Source organism: Populus alba, chromosome 1, assembly GCF_005239225.2.
Source record: "Populus alba chromosome 1, ASM523922v2, whole genome shotgun sequence".
NCBI classification, from domain to species: Eukaryota; Viridiplantae; Streptophyta; class Magnoliopsida; order Malpighiales; family Salicaceae; genus Populus; species Populus alba.
In genome coordinates this window covers 40,990,979-41,011,334 of record NC_133284.1, presented here as the reverse complement: position 1 = coordinate 41,011,334, position 20,356 = coordinate 40,990,979, and the positions used below count along the sequence as shown (strand labels likewise).

At 34.6% G+C, this 20,356-nt stretch overlaps 1 protein-coding gene across 3 annotated transcripts; it reads left to right on the top strand.

Annotated features, from left to right (window-relative positions):
• Positions 1–703: 703 nt before the first annotated feature.
• LOC118056905 (putative DUF21 domain-containing protein At3g13070, chloroplastic) lies at positions 704–19,728 on the top strand. 3 transcript variants are annotated; one of them, XM_073412330.1, is made up of 15 exons: positions 706–1,457; positions 2,441–2,538; positions 2,637–2,730; positions 3,253–3,330; positions 3,482–3,585; positions 4,209–4,290; positions 4,744–4,883; positions 4,965–5,043; positions 5,155–5,218; positions 8,803–8,894; positions 15,311–15,376; positions 16,733–16,849; positions 18,320–18,499; positions 19,335–19,585; positions 19,696–19,728. In XM_073412330.1, the coding sequence occupies exons 1-15, from the start codon at positions 912–914 to the stop codon at positions 19,697–19,699; spliced, it is 1,995 nt and encodes a 664-aa protein (XP_073268431.1). In that variant the 5' UTR covers positions 706–911; the 3' UTR covers positions 19,700–19,728. The 3 variants fall into 3 exon arrangements, with proteins under 3 accessions (XP_034925217.1, XP_073268431.1, XP_034925216.1); XM_035069325.2 differs by having other exon boundaries at positions 707–1,457; positions 19,335–19,728; XM_035069326.2 differs by lacking the exon at positions 15,311–15,376 and having other exon boundaries at positions 704–1,457; positions 19,335–19,728.
• Positions 19,729–20,356: the final 628 nt, after the last annotated feature.

Genomic DNA, 20,356 nt, shown 5'->3' with positions numbered 1-20,356 from the left:
TTGCCCTTCCCTGGCTGTTAGTCCCAATGCATCGCTCTTCGTAGGAGGACATTTTATTCAAGAACTTTCAATTTAACCCTTTAATATTTGGTTACTTTTGAATTAATATTCATAATTTACTTTATATGAAGTTATCACAATTTAAAATAAACGTTTTAATATTTGGTATGTGCTTGATTTTATAAGTATTTATTTTTGTTATTATAATTATGTAAATAATAATTTAATAAAAAAATTATTAAATCTAATAAAATCAATGACCTTAATTATGGGTTTGACTGGTCACGCCATGAACTAGGATACAATATATAATTATTTTAATATTGAAAAAAATATCTTCATGAAATTTTATTAAAATTTTTAACTATTTTTTTATTTGTTGTTTAGATTTTATTTAAACTTATCAAGTTGGCTCAATCCTGTCAAAATAATTTTATATAGTTTACTTTTAAATTTGTGCTAAATAAAAAAGATAGATAGATAGATTTCAAAGGTTGTCCCTCGCCCTAATCTAGTTTAATAAGAATACCATGTAATTTGTTATGAATTAATATTTTTTTTACGTACAAGCCGCATGTAGCCAGACAAATAGACTAGCTGTGCCACAACGTAAGTAAGTTAAGGGGCAAAACCGATATTAAACCAAATAACAAGGGGCAAATACAGTCATTTCATCTTCCACGCCGCTCGCTCAAGCAAAATCTCTTCGACGCCAACCAAAAATTGACGCAACCCAAAAGCCAACGCCACCTCCACGGGTCCACCAACACCAAACAATTTTTAAAATTTTTTTCATCTGAATATATGAAAATCTCCCTTCCAATAAAAATGAAACCACCAAATTCTTAGTTTTGGTGCCAGCTGAACTTAACTTCGAAATTTTGGGTTTTGAGTGAGGTTGTTTCTTACTTATGGTAATGGAGATTGCATTTGAGTCATCAATTCTGGGTCGACCCATATTCATTTCTGGCACCAAAACCTCTTCGTTCTTGCATTACAATCGGGTTTCGAAGATACCCTTTAAGGTTTCCCAAAAGAGTTATCAATACCCACCTCGTTTTTCGTCAAAACTTACCGATTTTAGACCTTACTGTAGTTCAATTTTGCCAAGAAATCGTTCAAAATCATCTCGCAATGTTAGCACTGATCTGGGTACTGATCAAAATGTGAACTTGGAGTTAATAAAAGTGTTGTTGAAAAGGGGTGTTGTTTTTGGAGCAATGGTTTGTGGGGTTTTGGTTTTTGGGTGCAGGAGGGTGCTTGCATCTGAGGGTGTGGTTAATGCGGGGTACGGAGTTATAGGGCAGAGTATATTGTTGTTGAGGACTGCTTGGCCTAAAGTCTCGCAGCTCCTTAGAGTTTTTAAAGAGCAAGGTTTGATATTGGCTGCGCTTTTGGGACTGTCTGCATTTTTTTCCATGGCTGAGACTTCCATAACCACGTTATGGCCATGGAAGGTATGCAACTATAGCTCAATAACTTGATTGGTTTTTTTGATGTTTAGAATTGTTATTGATGTTAACTGGATGATTTCGATGTTTAAACTGTGCGTTTGTGTTTTGTTATGAGAACAAGTCCTATCACGGTAAAGACACGGGAAATGAAATGATGGCCTTAAGAATGAATTTTACATAAACTACTTGCATGATAAATGTAACAATTGGTTTAAATAAGCATCAAGTGATTTGTTTGGCATAAGAAGAGTAGCTGCCACATCAGTTTCTCAGATTTTTTTGTGAGTAGCCTTGCTTGGAAAACATGTATGGTTTTGCTGAAGAGCTTATAAAAATTAGAAGAAATGATCAGGCTGATTCTTATGACCTCATTTCCTGAGTTAATTTATTTTGGTTTATGGAGGGCAGTTTTCGTATTGCCTCTATTGTGTGGCCAAAATAAGAAGGGATGTCACTAAGAAGTCTTAGAAAGTGATGCAGATGGCAAATATAGCCACTTTTATGATTAACTTATCATGCCTACCATCTGTTAGGACGTAGGGGTGTTTGACAACTTGTTGAAGTGAAGAGAGAATCAAGGTTTTCATAGATATAGTGGAAAATATAATATTCTGTCCATGTCTATCCTGACTCTAAATTTGAAAGTATTGTCACTTTGCATTGTTTATCGAACAATATTCTTGATGAAGATGATGATTATCAATAGATTGCAACACCCAAGATAGAGTTTACATTAATCAAATCTATCAGTAGCAATTGACATGTACTTCATATTCAAATTGTAATTCTAACCTGCACTTCTAATTCAAATCCTGTGCTACCATTTTCCATTTACTAGAGGTCTTAAATACTAATATCTTTTGTAGTTTCTTACATTAAGAAATTCTGCTGGCTTCTTATGACCAAGTACACCACCTTTCTGTCACTGTTACAGGTGTGAACAATAATTTTTTAATCTAATTTTTCCTCTGACATAAATCTATCAGGTGCGTGAGTTGGCTGAAAAAGAGCCTGATGACGGGGTCTTCAAAATGCTCCGCAGTGATGTTACTCGGTTTCTGACAACTATTCTTATCGGCACAACGTACTACCATTCTAACCATTATTATCATGGCTAGTTCCAGCTATTCTCTTCATGTTGAAAAAAAATAAATTCTTATTCAAGTCTATTTATGCTGTCAGTGTTGTTAATATTGGAGCAACTGCATTGGTAACGGAGGCAGCCACAGCTATATTTGGTGAAGCTGGTGTTAGTGCAGCCACTGGAGTAATGACTGTATGTATAAGTCCCTCCCATGACCCCCCCCCCCCCAACACACACACACTCATGTCAATTAGAGTATCTACTGGTCCACCATAATTTTACTTGGTAAGTGGAGTGATGGTGCATAAATTAAATGTACCTGCATTTGCTTGTGTATGAGGTTTCTCTGCCTTCTATGTGTAGTGTAAGGTGGTTGAGATGAATGAGGAGGAATTTGAAGGTCAATTAGTGAATAAGAAACTTTGCCATGTCTAAGGGTGCTTCTACACTGTTCTATGCTTGTTTATGCTCTCAGCACATGTTATTTAATCTTTATTATTAAAACTATAGTTTAAAAGAGTGAATGACTTGTTGAAAGGAAATTACAAGCTTTGGCCAATTTAGTGGAATGCTAATAAGATATTGAAGGTTTGATGAAGTGATTGGTATTTAGATTGTTCTTGTAGTTCAACAATATTTGAAGGCATATACACTTGTGCATTGCAAAAATTTCCATTAATCTGTTTTTTTTTCTCCTCCTCTTAATGTCCCTAGGTTGCCATATTGCTTCTTACTGAGATCACTCCAAAAAGTATAGCTGTACACAATGCCACTGAGGTTGCTAGGTTTGTGGTAAGTGAGCTTATACTATCTTGCTAGAACCTTTCCTACTCTCTTTTCAATTCCTTGCTTTGTGGAGCTATGCAACTGTTATTTTCTTCAGCTGATCTCACTGCTATTTTTTTCAAGTGTCTCTGGCTAATGTTGTTTGTAATGCCTATAGGTTAGGCCAGTGGCGTGGCTTTCTTTAGTATTATATCCTGTTGGAAGAGTTGTCACATATCTGTCAATGGGAATGCTGAAGATGCTTGGTTTAAAAGGAAGAAGGTGAAAATATAATAACCTTTTTTTTTCGTTTTTTGTAACTTCCAATTCTTGCAGGTTGCCATCATTGTATTTTTCATTGCTTTGTTTCATTTACCTTGCTTGATGCGATTTTTACAAGTTTAATGTTTTTCTTTTCAGTTTTTGACTTTTTAACATAACAACCTAAATGATGTTAACTTCCATTTTAAAGTGAACAGTATTGATAATTCTCATTGTTGGGCATTCTTCTACATTTACAATTGACATTTTATTATCATGTAGAAAGTCAACATATGTTTTTTTTTTTTTTTCATTTCATTCATTAGAATGTTTACAATTGCGATATTTTATCCCTCTTGTGATTCAAAATGTTATATAATGATATTTTCCTCTTTTTACCATGAAACAACATTCTAAGAATCTAATTGTTCCATTCATTTACCCTTTTTAGACTCTGTCACCTCCTCTTTATTTTCAGTTCAATGGTCAGTTTATAAATCCTAGACCATTACATGTTTATTTTCTCTTTCTATTTTCCTCTTATAATGTAATGGTTTTTCCTTCAGTTTTTTTTTAATGGATTTTTAGTTAGCATTTCCTCATTTCTTCTCACCTTTTTTGTTTTGTTTTCTTTTTTTAATCAGCGAACCATATGTTACTGAAGATGAGTTGAAGCTGATGTTGCGAGGGGCAGAATTGAGTGGGGCAATTGAGGAGGAGGAACAGGTAATGCAGTGGCTAACTGTGGTTTTTTTTCTATGGGTGATTTGAGGGAGCGATTACTATTTTGTTATGATGGAGATGTACATTAATAAAATTTTGAGATTTAGTGAGAAATAGTGAATCATAGATGACATTAACAGTTACAGGCTATTTGATGGTAAATTTTCATTAATAAAGCAGTACTAATTATTTTCGAATTAAATTTTAGGTATAGGACACTTTCTTTGCATGAAAGATACAATCAGACCTGAACAGAAAGATTTTTCTATTGTGTTGAAGTTCGTCAATGGATAGTACTTCCACTTCTGCCTGATAGCTGCTTGATTTTTTCCATTTTGCTGAAAACTGACTGAAATAAGAGTGTGTTATGACTATCATTTCAGAAAGTCTCCCTAGGAACCCATTAAAATGTTTGGATTCTGCAGTTAACAAGCTCATAGTTTTGTTTTAACACAGGATATGATTGAGAATGTGCTAGAGATTAAGGATACACATGTTAGAGAGGTCATGACACCTCTTGTTGATGTAGTTGCAATTGATGCCAGTGGGACTCTTGTGGATTTTCATGAGTTGTGGGTAACTCATCAATATTCAAGGTAAAAATCTGAATACTTGCAGTAAGTTATTTGTTTTTTCAGCATGCTAAAAGTGTTGTGGACATATTTTGTACTTTGTAGGGTGCCAGTTTTTGAGCAGCGCGTGGATAATATTGTGGGTATTGCCTATGCAATGGATCTGCTGGATTATGTTCAGAAGGTGATGCAATTTGCTCCCATTCCTCCCACTTTAAAAGCGTTGTCACTTTGTTTATTTATTATATCTAAAAATCTCATGGTGTTCAGAACTATAATCTGTTTGATTTTGAAGGGTGAGCTGCTAGAAAGGACAACTGTGGGAGACATGGCTCACAAACCTACATATTTTGTGCCTGGTAATTATTGAGTTGCATGTCTATTTATGGTTGATCGGTGAAATTCTTAATTATATGCTTTGTGCATGATTGCTTCTCTACTTTGCTATATTAGGATTGGGTGACGCAGCAAATAGCATGGATAAAAGCTAGGATTCTCAAGCCTTAAGGTTATAGCCCTAAATACTATAGAGGAACAGAGAAAATATTTGGTATTTTATAAAAAGTTTGAATGGTCTAAATGTTCAAAAAAATAAACTAGAGATTCCTATTTATACTATTTCTAGATCTAAAATCCTTTACAGGAAAGAATTTCTAAATAAAACTTACCTAACTAGTAGAATTCATCTAGCATTAGGATTTCTAACTAGTGAAATACTAATTAAATTAAAAGTCCTAATCTAAATAGGAAAAAAGAATCCAAATACAATAAGATAAATAAAGACAATTCTGCACAATAACTTTTAAGCCTTATTTGAAAACCTTTTTGATATCTAATCATCATGAAATTTTAACCCAATAGAAAATAGGACCTTTAAAATTTGCTGTCAAAATTTAGCTTGATCCAATAGTCGAATTTAAAAAATATGTTTTTTTACCAAACTGCATCTTGGACTCTTAACTATTAATGAAATAATGCAATAAACATTATTAGGTTTGCAATATTGAATAAATTTCCCCACGTCAATTTGAGTTATCTATCGAGTTATTTGTATACTTCTGAAAAACTCACTCGAGTTATCTATCAAGAATCGAACTCCTTCCAGAGGAACAAATATTTTGAATATAGCATTGTAGCCAACATGTTTATAAAGTAGCATGTCTTTGACTTGTGAACTTCTTAATTTAATTTATGGTGTGTACATGCTAAAGAAATTTTTTTATTTATTGTTATACTTTTCATTCCTATAAAATCCACTTGTAGTTCATTCACACGTTCTTTTTCTTCTAACTTGATCGACTTCTAATACTTCAACCTTTGAATATAAAGAAACTTCAAGATAATCTTTCATAATATCTTTAGGAGAATTGTCTTAAATTACAATGTCCTTGTTTGTAAGATCTTTATTCATGATTGAAGATCATTGTTTGCCATTGTCTTCTCCAATTTAAGGTCAAAAGTTTGAAATTGCCAGCATCCATTTTGGTCCTGTTATCTTCAACATGATTATATAACTTTGAAAGTTTGGTGATTTGAAATGTTTCTTTCACCAAACTCCTCCACATAGACAAGTGGTTGTTTAGGTGTAATTTCAGTAATAAGTTCAAGGTAAGGTTGGCCCTGAGGTATATCTCCAAGCACATTCTTCTCCTTTGGGATTTCTATTTGGGTCTTCCATTAGCCAAATTAGATCTATAATGGCTTGATCCAAGTGATCAAATCTTTGCTCCCAATGATCTAGTTTCTGCTTATAAGCCCGCACACCACCTTAGAGGGCCTCCACTCATACATTGCGGAATGAGTTGCTACCACTTCGTCCATCAAAGAGGCCAATCTATTTTGATATCAATAGATGTGGCAAATTACATGATAAAAGCTAAAGTTATCAAGCTCTAAGGTTACAACCTTAATCTCAAATATTTTATTAAAAGTTTGAATAGTCTTAATGTTATAAAAAATAAACTAGACATTCCTATTTATACTAGTTCTAGACAAAATCCTTTACAAGAAGTGATTTCTAATTAAAACTTACTTTAACTAATAGAATATATCCAACATTAAGATTCATAATTAGTAAAATACTAATTAAATTAAAAGTCCTAATCTAAATAGGAAAAACAAATTCAAATACAATAAGGTAAATAAAAACAATCTTGTATAGTAATTTTCGAGCCTTATATGAAAACCTTTCTGATTTCCTATCATTATGAAATTTTAACCCAATTGAAAATAAAGCATTCAAAATGTTCTGTCAAAACTTTAGCTTGATTCAACAGTTAAATTAAGTTATGCACGTTTTACTAAATTGCATTCTGATCACTTTTTAAACTTCTCAAAACCTTAACTATTAATGAAGTAGTGCAATTAACATTATTAGGCTAAGAATATTGAAAAAAGTTCACTGATAAATATTGAGGTTCTGACTTGCTAATTAATAAGCCCAATCACAAGTGATGTTTGGGCCTAAAAAAAAAGGACAAGTCTAGGTGATCAATTATACTTTTGCTCAATGTTTTTTTTTCCCACTCAGGTCTGGTTTTTAATTATTAATATGGCCCAACAATTCTTTTGATTTTTAAACCTAATTTATTTTTGGAATATTATTATTCTAAATTATTTGAAATACTAATGTTCCTTGTATCCTCTTATTTATTTGAGATGAAAAACCACTTTTGTGTTTGAAGTTTTCTTTCTTTATCCTATTTCATCATAATGTGTGCCCTCAAAGAATTGAAAAGATGTTCCAAGTGTACAATGATTTGAACTAATATGGTATATAAGCATACCCTCTAACATACTTTAAACTAATATGGTATATAAGCATACCCTCTAACATACTTTAAATTAATCCAATTGCGCATCCAATCCCCAAACCCTGTACCATAATCCAAATGTTCCATGTTTCTGGTAAATATGCAAATCGCTAGTTTTTTTTTTTTTTTGCTACAGGAAGACTGCCTTGATATTGCAATTTGCTGTGATGAGTCCATGATCAAGTTTTTGGTATCTTATTGCTTAGATATGCTGGCTTCTCCCATAGGTTCTTTATTTCTACATATCATATTTTTTATATTGGCTCGGACTTGCAACTTGATAGGCCTTATTAAAAGCAACTCTAGAGGTCTGGAAGTGACCTTGATGAGAAGAAAAGGATATTGAATGGCCAAGAGAAGAATGATCAATTTAACTTAAGTTGGTCACAAATTGGCTAATTTTATCCTTGATCTCTGCTGTCAATAGGTTCAACTAGTTATGAGATGATATAGCATTGGAATGTATAATTTCTTCCTAACTTTGGCGCACTCTGGTTAGTTTTATATGGCAATTTGGTTCCTTTACACTGGATAGAGACCCAAAAACCAAAAAGAAAAATGTGTTAGAAAACAGTCAAAGATGGAAATTTTTTTGCTAAGACGGTGACTTAGGCAAAGACAGTATTTGCACTTGCATCAAAAGAATCAGAAGCTGATAAATCTAAGTATTGAAGCGATATCAAATATATCCCCAGTGCATCATACAATCTGATTCTAATCAATAACTTTACTATGCATCTCTAGTTTTTATTGAAGATGTCAATATTCTTATATATTACCATCAAATTGCTCTAAATATTGCTTGGTAGGTCTAATTTCAATTCACAACCTCTATAGTTAACAGTTCTACTGATTTTGTCACCCTGTATTATCAGTATTTGCATATGACCGTTTAGCTTCTAAATCCTTGTTTTGCCTTGAAAAAAGTACTGCTGTTTTTTTTTTTTTTTTCCAGTGTATTGTTGTGATCTGAAGGATTATCAAATATTATAAAATACCACTGAAAGGTCACTCTGATGTCTTTTTTGACATATTGCTTACATCTGTTTTGTAGGTTTGACTTTTAAGCTTTACTGAATACAATTATGTTGACCTATACTGTACTTATAATTATGTTATTCATTTTGCAGATTCAATGTCAGTCTGGAATCTTCTTAGAGAGTTCCGCATCAGAAAGGTCCACATGGCTGTTGTTCTTAATGAATACGGTGGAACAGTAGGAGTATGTACAAAACCTCAAGTCTCTATTCTGTTTAATTTTACAAAGTCTCTTGCCTTTGGGTTTTTAAAAGGATTGCATGGTCACTAAATGTTTTAGAAAACACAATTTGTTCATTCAGGCTAGCTATTTATAGTAATCCTTTCTTCACATAATAAATGGCCACATGTTAGAAAACACATTTTAAAATATTCACAATTTATAATTATAATACAAATTAGAAATATATTTTTTTTCTTAGCTTGTATATGATATAAAATGGGGCATTTGTTTTGCATAAAATATTTTCTATTCATAAAATGTTCTACATGTAAAATGTTTTTCACTAACAAATTTTATGGTGTTTGGTAAGCAATGATGTGAAAAGTACGATGTGACAATAATAAAAGAGAATTTCTGAAATGTTTTCCCGAGCTCTTTCACTAAGAGAATTACAATATATATACATCAAGAATGATCAAATCTCTTAATTCTAGGGTCTAATATAGTAAATATAATCAGATCCCTTAATCCTAGGCCTATTAGAGGAAGGATTACATCAAGAACATATAGAACAATAATGAAAATGTTAGAGAGATAATCAAGGGATATACAACTATGAAAGAAACTAAATAAGGAAAGAAGAATATATTGACACCCCCCTTCAAATTGATGCCGGTAAGTCTATCAACATCAATTTGCTATTGAGAAACTTGTGTCATTGGCGTGTCAAAGCTTTCGCAAAGACATCAACTATTTGAAGATCAGTAATAAGATGAGGAAGAGTAATAACACCTCAAGTAAATGCCTCCCTAATGTAATAACAGTCAACCTCTATGTGCTTTATGCGTTCATGATATACCGGATTCACAGCTATTTGAATGACACTAGTATTATCACCATGAAGTGGAGTAGGATCAGTTGGAGGAAATCCAAGTTCAGAAATAAGACCACGTAACCACACAATTTCAGAATGAGCTGCAGACATGGCTCTATACTCGGCCTCCATTGAAGATTTAGAGACAGTCTTGCGTCTTACACTTCCAAGAAATCAAGGCATCTCCAAGAAAAATGCACCAGCCTGTGGTAGATTTCCTAGTATTTAGGCAGCCAGCCCAATCTACATCACTATATGTAGTCAAATGAAAAGTAGAATGTGTAGGAAAAAACAACCTACGAGTAGGTGATCCAATTAAGTATCTAATAATATGACAAACTGCAGCAAGATGAAGATGTCGAGGTGATTGCATAAATTTGCTAACTATATGGACAACATATGAGATATCGAGCCTTGTAATTGTTAGGTAGATAAGACTACCAACAAGTTGCCTATATAAAAAAGGATAGGCAAAAGCTCACTTTATCTCCTTAGTATTTCACGTTCACCTTCATTGGCATATCAACAACAGTAGCATCCTTTAAAACAACTAGCTCAATGAGATCTTGGATATATTTATGTTGATTTAAGAACAAACCATAATCTCTCGAGTGAACTTCCAGCCTAAAAATTATGTGAGATGCCCAAGATCTTTCATATGAAATGTACTATGCAACATAGACTAAGAGATAAGACCATAACAGTGGTTGTCTTGTAAAAGAATAGTGATGAATCATATTGACTTTGTATGAAGGAGAAGGTGAGGAGTGTTGCGAAACTTCTCAAATCAGGCTCTAGGTGCTTGCTTCAACCCATAGAAAGAGCGTCTTAGCTTGCAAACTTCATCAGAAGCCGTCGTGGGCATACCAAGTGGAAGTTTCATATAAATCTCTTCCTTAAGGTTCCCATTCAAGAAGGCATTTTTTACATCAATCTGATGTAAATGCCAAGCTTTAGAGGCTGCAATAGCAAGAATTGTTCTCATTGTGGTCATCTTAGCAACTGGTGCGAATGTTTCTTCATAGTCGAGGCCATATTCTTGTTTATTGCCAAGAGCAACCAAGCAAGCTTTGTATCTATCTAAAGAGCCATCAGACTTGAGTTTCACAGTATAGACCCACTTACTACCAATGGGCTTAATATGTGGAGGACAAGAAACAATGTCTTAAGTATGATTTGCCTCAAGTGCTTGAAGTTCCGCTTCCATTGCTTGTTGCCAACACTCATGTTCTATAGCCTATTTATAACAAGTGGGAATGGAAATAGAAGACAAAGTAGTAGACATAGCCATAGGAGTTGAAAGATGATCATGAGAAATATATGTAATGTTCATGAGAAATTACAGGTGCAATACTCCATACATCAGTATGTACGAGTTCAAAAGGTTTGGTTGTGCAGGTTTTATGCAATGGAAAAGGAATCGTTTTGCTTTTACCAAGTTTGCAAGGTGCACAATCAACAATATCATTATTAGAAGTCGAATTTTTATTTCCAAGTAAACCAGATTTAAGCAAGACTTGAAGTACATGAGAATTAGGGTGTCCTAAACATTTATGCCACACCATAGTTATTAAACCCGGACCAGCCCAGCGGGTTGACCCGGGACCTGGTGATTGGACTAGTTCGGGTTTGTTAAAAGACCGGCTGGTGCAACGACTCGACAAAACCTGGTCGACCTGGTAGGTTGACCCACAACCCGGACGAGACCTAGCGTTTTGAAGTTGGATCCGCTTGAGATGATTGCAATTTGCAAGTCGATTTGGGTTTGGAGATCTTGAGGCCTTTCCTTGCTTTGCTTCAAAACAAGGTCAAATACGTCCCTTTGTGGTGGATCAACGAGCCTGGCTAGGAGTGTGGTGGGTGTCACCTCCCTTGCGCTAGCTATGCTTTTGCCGGATGTTTATTCACCAACTCCTTCACAGAGCGATGACTAAGAGCGGGGAATCAGGTACTAAAGGCTTTCTTCTTCCTGTGGTAGTAGCCCTCCACCGTGATTCTCATCCTCTTCTTTCTTTTATCCAAATTGGAACTGGATTTGAATGTCTTTGGATCCTGAGCCAGCTCCACTTTCCGGAATCCATGTTTAACATCTAGCAGGCTTTATTAACACTGAGAGAGAGAGGCAACATGTAGCACTGTAGCAGTACCAGCACCAGCACCACAAGCTTTATTACCATCATCAAGTCTTTAACATCTCGCTCTCTCTCTCTCTCTAGCTAATGTTTTCAAGCATGTAGAAACCACACTAATGTTTGTAGGGGAGAGATGTAAAAGAGAGGGTTTGTGTGGTGTTTTTAAGCTTTAAAGCATATGGGAGTCAAGGAATACTGTAGTAGTGATTCTCATCCTCTCTAGTTAATGTTTGCAGGGGAAAGATGTAAAAGAGAGGTTTGTGTGATGTTTTTAAGCTTTAAAGCATGGGAAAGTCAAGGAGCAGAGAGGGTTCAGATGAACTTTGTGAGGAGATGGTGATGAGATTAAGAGTCCTTTCTCTACTCAAAACAATTGACAACATCATGTTCATTCCTCTCCCACACCTTGCCATATTGGGTCCCATTTCACACCTTCATTAGTACCTCCCCTTTTCATTTCTTATTTTTAACCTAACCTAACCCTAAATAATTCGGGTTTTATGAGGTTGACCCATTATACTTGGAACTTGGCCCTTTGACTAGGTCAACTTCCGGGCCGGGTTTAATAACTATGTGCCACACTTGATTATCACATTGAAAAACATTACAAGCAATATAATTTAACACAGGAGAGGGAGATAGAAGCAAAGGAAATAGACATTCCATGTTAGGTCCCTTCGCAATCATCTTCCCGGACACTTGATCCTGCACAAGATAACCAGAATTTGAAAAATGAACATCACAATTGTTGTCAACTAATTGGCCAACAGATATAAGATTAGTGGACAGCTTAGGAGACACAAAAACAGTATTCAAAAAGGCTGAAATATCACCAACAGCTATGATAGGCAAGGGATTACCATCAACAGTATGAATCTGAAGATCTCCTTTATATTTTTTAACATTATTTAAAGGTAAGGCAATGTTGGTCATGTGATTGGAAGTAGCATAATCAAAATACCAAGGCTTAGGAATAGAATTTCTGTTACCTGAAAGGCCTAAAGTAGAAAGGGCAAAAACTATCATTTGTTGGACCATTTCAGGAGTAATAGAAGACTGACCAAGACTAGGAGCATTCGAGGGACCAATCGAGACATTATAGGCAGTTTTAGATTTCTTTGGAGGTCGGATGGAACAATCTTTGATGATATGCCATGTTTTCTTACAATAATTGCAGAATTGTTTAGTACAATTAGTGGAAATGTGCCCAAATCCTTTGAAACTTTGAAACTATAGTACTGGACATTAATCATAGCTCTGCCTCCTTTAGACCTCCTTTGAGCAGCGTAGGGAACAGGAATTGGAGTAGAATTTTGAGATTTCTACTCCAAGACAGCCTGTGTAACCTTCCGTTGTTCTTCCGTGAGAAGCTCTCCTACACAAATATCCAATAAAGGAACCGGTTCTCTATACATTAGGTTGAACCTAATTGCTTCAAATTTCCCACTTAACTTCATTAAAAACTGGTCATGCTTGCTAGTTTTATGCACACTTTGTATAGCAATGGGTCCTATAGGAGGTACACTTGCATACACAATATCAGTGTACTTAGCCCAAAGATTTGCAAAGAAAGAATAAAACTCTTGTATTGACATATTTCCTTGACTGAGTTGAGCCAACTCGAGTTTTTGTGCTGTATTGCTTTGGTTGTAAATGTTCTTCATGTAATCCCACATTTCTCTAGAGGACTTATAAGGCTTGAGATTGAGAATTATGGAGGGTTCATACTTCCAAGGATCCAAAACATAATCTGAGCATCCTTCACCTCCCATTTCACATATTTCTCCTTTTTGTTGTTAGGTGCAGGATTTGTCCCGGCAATATGACCCCATAATTCCTTTCCCTTGACAAAAATTTGAAATTAGAATGCTTAGACAAGATAGTTCTTGCCATTAATTCAACAAGAAAATGTTCAGATCGTTTCAAAGACATGATTTAACCAGATTCAAGAACTAAGAGATCAGGTCCAAGAAAAATAGAATAGAAGAACATGAGAAAAAAAGGAACAAAACACTAAGATCTTGGAGCTAGACAAGGAACCAAATACAAGAAAAAATGATTTCAGAGTTTTGGCTTTGATACCATGACATAATAATAAAAGAGAATTTCTGAAATGTTTTCCTGAGCTCTTTCACCAAGAGAATTACAATATATATACATCAAGAATGATCAAATCTCTTAATTCTATGGTCTAATATAGTAAACATAATCAGATCCCCTAATCCTAGGCCTATTATAGGAAGGATTACAGCAAAAATATATAGAAAAATAATGAAAATGTTAGAGAAATAATCAAGGGATATACAACTATGAAAGAAACTAAATAATGAAAGAAGAATATATTGACACGATGGTGGTGATGATGGCGGGTTGATGGTGGTGGTGAAGGTTTTGGTGGTAGTGGCAGTAACAATGATGAATGTGGGATGGGGGTGGTAGATGATATCATTGAGTTAGATTACTATCTATAAAATATTCTTTCAAAACTTTATGAGTATTTTTTTAACAAATGAATGAAGTTATAGGTTGAACATAAAATATTTTGTGTTGACCAAATTTCTTGTAAATATTTTACGCAAAACAAACATAACAAAATTAGAAAAACTAGAAAAACATGTTCTTGTAAAAATATTTATGCAAAAGAAATGTCCCCCAAAAAATAATTTTTAATTTTTAAATTGTGTTTTTTAACATGTAATGACCACTTATTTGGCACTGAGGGAGTAATTATTAGGTTCTTTATGTGGTAATTGTTTTTTGGTAGAATACAGGGCTATAGGTCCAAAAACATTAAAGATTGCATAGATACTAGATTGTATGTGGTAATTTGAAAGTTATAATTTTGAGGGATTCTTTATGAAATACAAAAAGCTGCAATTTTGGTACAAATTCTTTTAGGAATTTGATTTTTGAGGGATATATATGTTAGGAGAAATATGCTTTCATGCTTATGGCCCCAAATAACTGAACAAGAAACAACTTGGAACTAGCAAGGTTATTCAAATAGCACATGCGCTCTCTCTCTCTCTCTCTCTCTCTCTCTCTTCTTTTTTGGGGTTGGGGTATATCCAAACTTACGACGGGCATTTGTTGACCCTTTTGAACATTGAAATACCATATCATAGTCAAATCAAAATGCACAATGCTAGAAAACCAAATGAATCTTGATCCATGAGAAGCATTGAAAGTCACTAATCTGGTTGTATTTTCAACCTGACAATTTTTTAAGACATGGTTTGTAATGTCTGTTAAACATGGCGAACTTTACACATTAGCTCTTCTTTAGTTGAACACCCAACTGAACTCTCATATCTTTTGTTTATTTCCTGTTTGTTGAAGTTTCAAATATATGTAATGCTCGATATGCTCATAATATATTCAATTTGATGTCCGTATAATACTAGTTTACTCTTTTTGTGTGAACAAAGCAGATAGTAACCCTGGAAGATGTTGTCGAAGAGATTGTAGGTGAAATCTTCGACGAAAATGATTCAAAAGTAAGCTGAATTTTTTTTAAAAAAAATGCATCTTTAATAATTTCCTATAACATGTTCATTTCTTTTTCTCAGTGGTTGTGTTCATGTTTTTTATAGATAGATTTCCTTTTGAGATCAGAAATTTATTGTAACATTATTGGAATGGCCACTGAAATTTGGTATAATTCTTTTCTGTGTAGTGTAATTTTACTTTGATGGCTGAAATAGACAAGAGTTAGTTCTGTTGATATATCTTCTGTCCTTGTTAGCTGTTTTCTGTGCTATCTATTTTAAGGCCCGGATCTCCTCTCACTGAGAGCTTCTAATAAGGCCTAAAATTAACATCTGCTAGATGTTTCCTGTCTAACTTTGTAGTTTGCTACATAGAGTTGTGCAGCAAGAGTAACATTCCCCCTTTTCAGCCTTTAATGGTTGAATTATGCCCAAAATTGTTCTTTTCCTGGGATGCTGATTAATGAATTGCACAGGGCATATAAATAAACAAGCAAGCAAATAAATAAAACGCAAGTTACCAGTGAGCAGATAAAACCAAACCATCTTTCTTTTATTTTGTGAAAATCATAATGGTCCTGGAAGAAATATTTCTTGTCTTGATTTGTTGATGATACATGGCAACCTGCATTCCTTGTAAATGAGTGCCTTCTGGATGTTTCATCAGATTCTATGCATATTCAAAACTTGAACTGCTTAGAAACGGGGAAAAGTTACCAATACAATTATGTGATGATGAAAAACTTAGGAAGTTTTGATATGAGCCCCAATGCAACAGTTTTTGTGGACTTTTTATGGATCTGTCTGTAAACTGAAGATGTCTTGTGAAGATTGTGATGTGTATTAAAGCTGTCTTTGGCTGTGATGATTTAGTTTACGTGTGCGCGCACGAAGTATCACAGTAATTCATAGGTTTAGGGCACTGTCATCACCTGCAATGTACCAGTACTAGGTTGAGCATTGCCCTGCCATGGACTGATTTATTCTGCATCCCAGGGTGTATCTACTGATAATCTGAACATCAGATTTACTGTTACCAGTTACTGAAACATAAATTTGATAATTAAAGTCAAAGGTAGATTTCTTGTATGGAAAATAAAGTATGAGACGTTATTATGATAAATAAATAAAATTCAATGCAGTTTTGATCTGAATACATCTCATTATAATGTAATTGCAGTTACCATCAATCTACTTAACTATGAGGTTGATATTATTCTCATGAACCAGCACAACAAGAAATGGTAGATAATTTTGGAAACTGAAGATACCAGTAGCACTTCTGTATGCATCTATGATTGGTGCCGGTGTGAAGGCAGATATTTGGCTCCTTATTTTACTGATGTACTTCCTCTTGTTTGGCAGGAAGAGATTGAGAAGAAAACCGGCTACATTGTGATGCGAGCAGAGGGAATATATGACGTTGATGCAAACACATCTATTGATCAACTCTCTGAGGATCTAAATGTCAAAATGCCAGAGGTACAATTTAATTGTTGGTTTGAGATTGAGCAGTACATTATTATGTTAATGTTTAAGTACCTAAATAAATGATGCCTGGTATGCTATGGAAGCACAAATACTTCATAATCTCTCCTTGATCATATGAGGCTTGTCCTTGTGCTTAAACTTACCTGCTAAAATTTGATGTGTCTGATATATATATATATAAGATTATTTTCCTTTGGTGTTTGGATAGCCAGATATACTTGGTGTGAATGCTTGGAGATATACTTAGGATATGCCCAATATATTTCAAACATTTCGCGTTGCATGTAATTTGCTTTTTTTTATCAGCTAACAGTTGGAAAGGGTAGGCATTTGTTAATTATTATTTTTGTTGATATCTATATTTTCTTTGTTGGAGATGCATATTATTTGAAGGTAATTTGAAAAGGCTTAGTAACTAGCATTGATTTTTTGCAACTATCATAGTGGTAGCAGAATGTTTTAGTTTTCTATTACCAACTTGAATTTTCCATGATAGAACTTCCAGAGAGATGAGAAGTGATATCCACATTCCACTCTAACTTCTTGCAATATAGTATATTTCCTTATCTTATTTGTGAAATATATTTTACTTGTCAATAATATTCATCTATGCATGATTTGTTATTTAGTTGTCAAATTAATGATGTTAGTGTATGCATAATTTTTTTGAACAAGAATGTATTCCCTTTGTATGATCCCATATTTAGAATTTCCATAATCATAACTGGTATGTAGATTGCTTAAGAGCTCATGTCATGAGAAAATACAGTACAGTATGAAAGCAGCATTGCTTGAATGATCTTCCAAATGGAAAATGAAATTGTTATCTGAAGGATGTATCCCATTGTATTATATATTTATATCGTATAATTTGTAGAATTAATACCGTATACAATTTCTAGGATTAATAACTGGTATACTGATCATTGCCTAATAGCTCATGTCATGGAAAGGCTAGTACTGTAAAAAATGTGTCATTGCTTGAATGATCTTTCAAATAGAAAATAAATAGTGTCTGTTTAACTCAGGAAAAAGAGCCCTAGCCTGCAACTTATACAGGGTGGAAATCTGTAGCTATTGCTGTTTTCTTGGCTTTTTACCTATGAATACCTGCTCTATATTTGTTTGGAAATGTAGTCTATTATATGAGATCTTGACTACTTATCAGACAAATACTTGGGACTCACTGTTTGAGGATGGGTTGTCTCATACTTAAATTAGGTATCGTGTTCATCAGCATACCATTAGTTGAGGAATCTATACATAATCCAATTTTGTCTACTGGTTACAATTTTTCTGCAGCATGATGCCCATGGTTTCTTCATGAGAGCTTGATATGTTTTAGGAGATCTCTTTTGCTCTATTGTTGAAATGATAATAGTACTAGATTGTATGTTCTAAACAAGCGTTCATTAATTCATAAATCTGGGTTTTCATTTATCTTCTCTTTCTTTTCTGCAGGGCCATCAGTATGAGACAGTTTCGGGTTTTATATGCGAGGCATTTGGATATATCCCAAGGACAGGTGAGACCATTAAAGTGGTGCTTGAAAAGGAAATTCAAGAAGATGTGGATGAGCATACTGAAGGCAAGTCTGACAGACAAGAACTGAAGGAAAAGCATCAAATATATAAACTTGAGGTCAGATTTGGATTCCATGCAACTTGTCTTTTCTGTGAAAGCTACAGTGCATAAACTAGTGTTTATAGATTTATTTGTTATATGCATCAAATAACGATGCAATTTCTTATTTTAATGTATAAAAAGTTGTGGGCAGCAACTACTGCTTTTGTAGCTTTTCAACTTAGGCTTATTCCACCTGATCAAGTTTGTTAGCTATCTTGCATTGTGAACCCCCACTCTAGCTTTAGCATAAAAGCTTGACATAATCTCTCTCACAACAGGCTTATCCCTTGTTGTCATTGAATATCATTTTCTGGTTTTACAAGTGTCACAGCGAGATTCAAAATTGATATCCAGAATTAAAAAAAGAAAACCTAACAATCTCTAGAGATGACATGTCCTCTTACTGCTGCAATTCGAGTTGCTTGCTATATGAAAGCTACTCGACAATGCTGGATGGGAGTTCATAATTGTTACAGAAAAATCCAACTTATTTAGATAGCAATTAAAGTGTCTGCTGATCATTTTAATGTTAACTTTTCTTGGATGAGAAATTCATGGTTTCCTTGCTGTTAGTTAAATTACTTTCTTGAATTTCACTTCAGTGTTTGGTATATCTGTTGGATTGATGAGGTACAGTTTTTGTTATAGTTGGACCAGAGATACACAAAATTTCCACAGTTGCAGCAGCCATAATTTGTTTTTCAGGAGCTACGAATGATAGCATTTGTTAATTTTATATGTTGATGCTTGTTTTCTCTAAATTTGACAACATTGATGCCAACGAAGGCTATACTTTGATTAGCTATTATATCATTTACTGAACAATACCCTTGACGTGTCCTTGTTGCAGATATTAGCTGGAAATGCCAGAAAGGTCAGTGCTGTTCGGTTTGAACGGATAAACAATGGTGAGGCACTATTGGAGGCCAACGAAGTAACTCGCTTGGTACCCAGGATCATGAAGAGAAAATGGAGCAGTGATGAAGAGTCTGATGGTAGTGATTATGATGAAGATTCATTCCAGAAGAGACCAGAGCATAGTATTTCGGATTCGAATGTAATTGCTGAACATGAAGAGGACGATGAGAGTCCCAGTGGACAGTAGTTTACATCTTCTTTTTTTTCCTCTCTGATTTTTACAGCTCCATGAAATGGTTTGAGAAACAGAACAAGGAAACAAGAGAGACTAACATTGTAAAATTTTTTCACAGATGAAGTGAGGTATCTACATCTGATTCATCAAAGTTATAAGTTAGATTCATGACACTGTCTGTGGAGCATAAATTGGCCACAATTGGAGTCGTGTTGACCAGGAGATCATTATGCTCGGTCTGCATGGTTGGCTGGAAGGAAAGAGACGCTTGGATTGGCTGCCTAGGTGGAAGGGTTAACTCAGAGTGTAACAACTTTGATGACTCATACGCCATGGCTGTCTGGACATGGTCTGCTTCGGAGAACAGCTTTAAGAGTTCCCTCTGCTGCCTCATTTCCTTTGCTCTCTCTAACTGTCTGAATCTCTCCTGCAATAGAGCAATTGAGGAATGAATGATGGCGGGATCAGAGCTTTGCCTGCCCATTGAAGGTTAACTAGTAATCTTTCGATGAGAAAGTGCTGTTGTCAGGTCGTGGGAATTTTCTAATCCTATTTATAGAGCATGTGTGTGTGTGTTTTAAGATTATGATGCATTTAACATGAGCCTATCAAAGAGATTCTTGCTGACGTAAAAGGAGTAGCAGCATCCGCAGTCGAGCTACAAAGTCCAACAAGACAGTGTTATGTGGCTAACCTAAGGAGTCTGGATTGGTAGAGTTGAAAGGTGGCAAAAGCACTTCTTGTGGAGAAAGTGCTGGGAAAAAAAATCCAAATGATGA

Coding starts and splice junctions, on each gene's coding strand:
- LOC118056905 (XM_073412330.1), top strand. CDS start 912: ATGGTAATGGAGATTGCATTTGAGTCATCAATTCTGGGTCGACCCATA. Junction 3,586..4,208: donor CTTGGTTTAAAAGGAAGAAG/GTGAAAATATAA, acceptor TTTTTTAATCAG/CGAACCATATGTTACTGAAG. Junction 5,219..8,802: donor ACCTACATATTTTGTGCCTG/GTAATTATTGAG, acceptor TTCATTTTGCAG/ATTCAATGTCAGTCTGGAAT.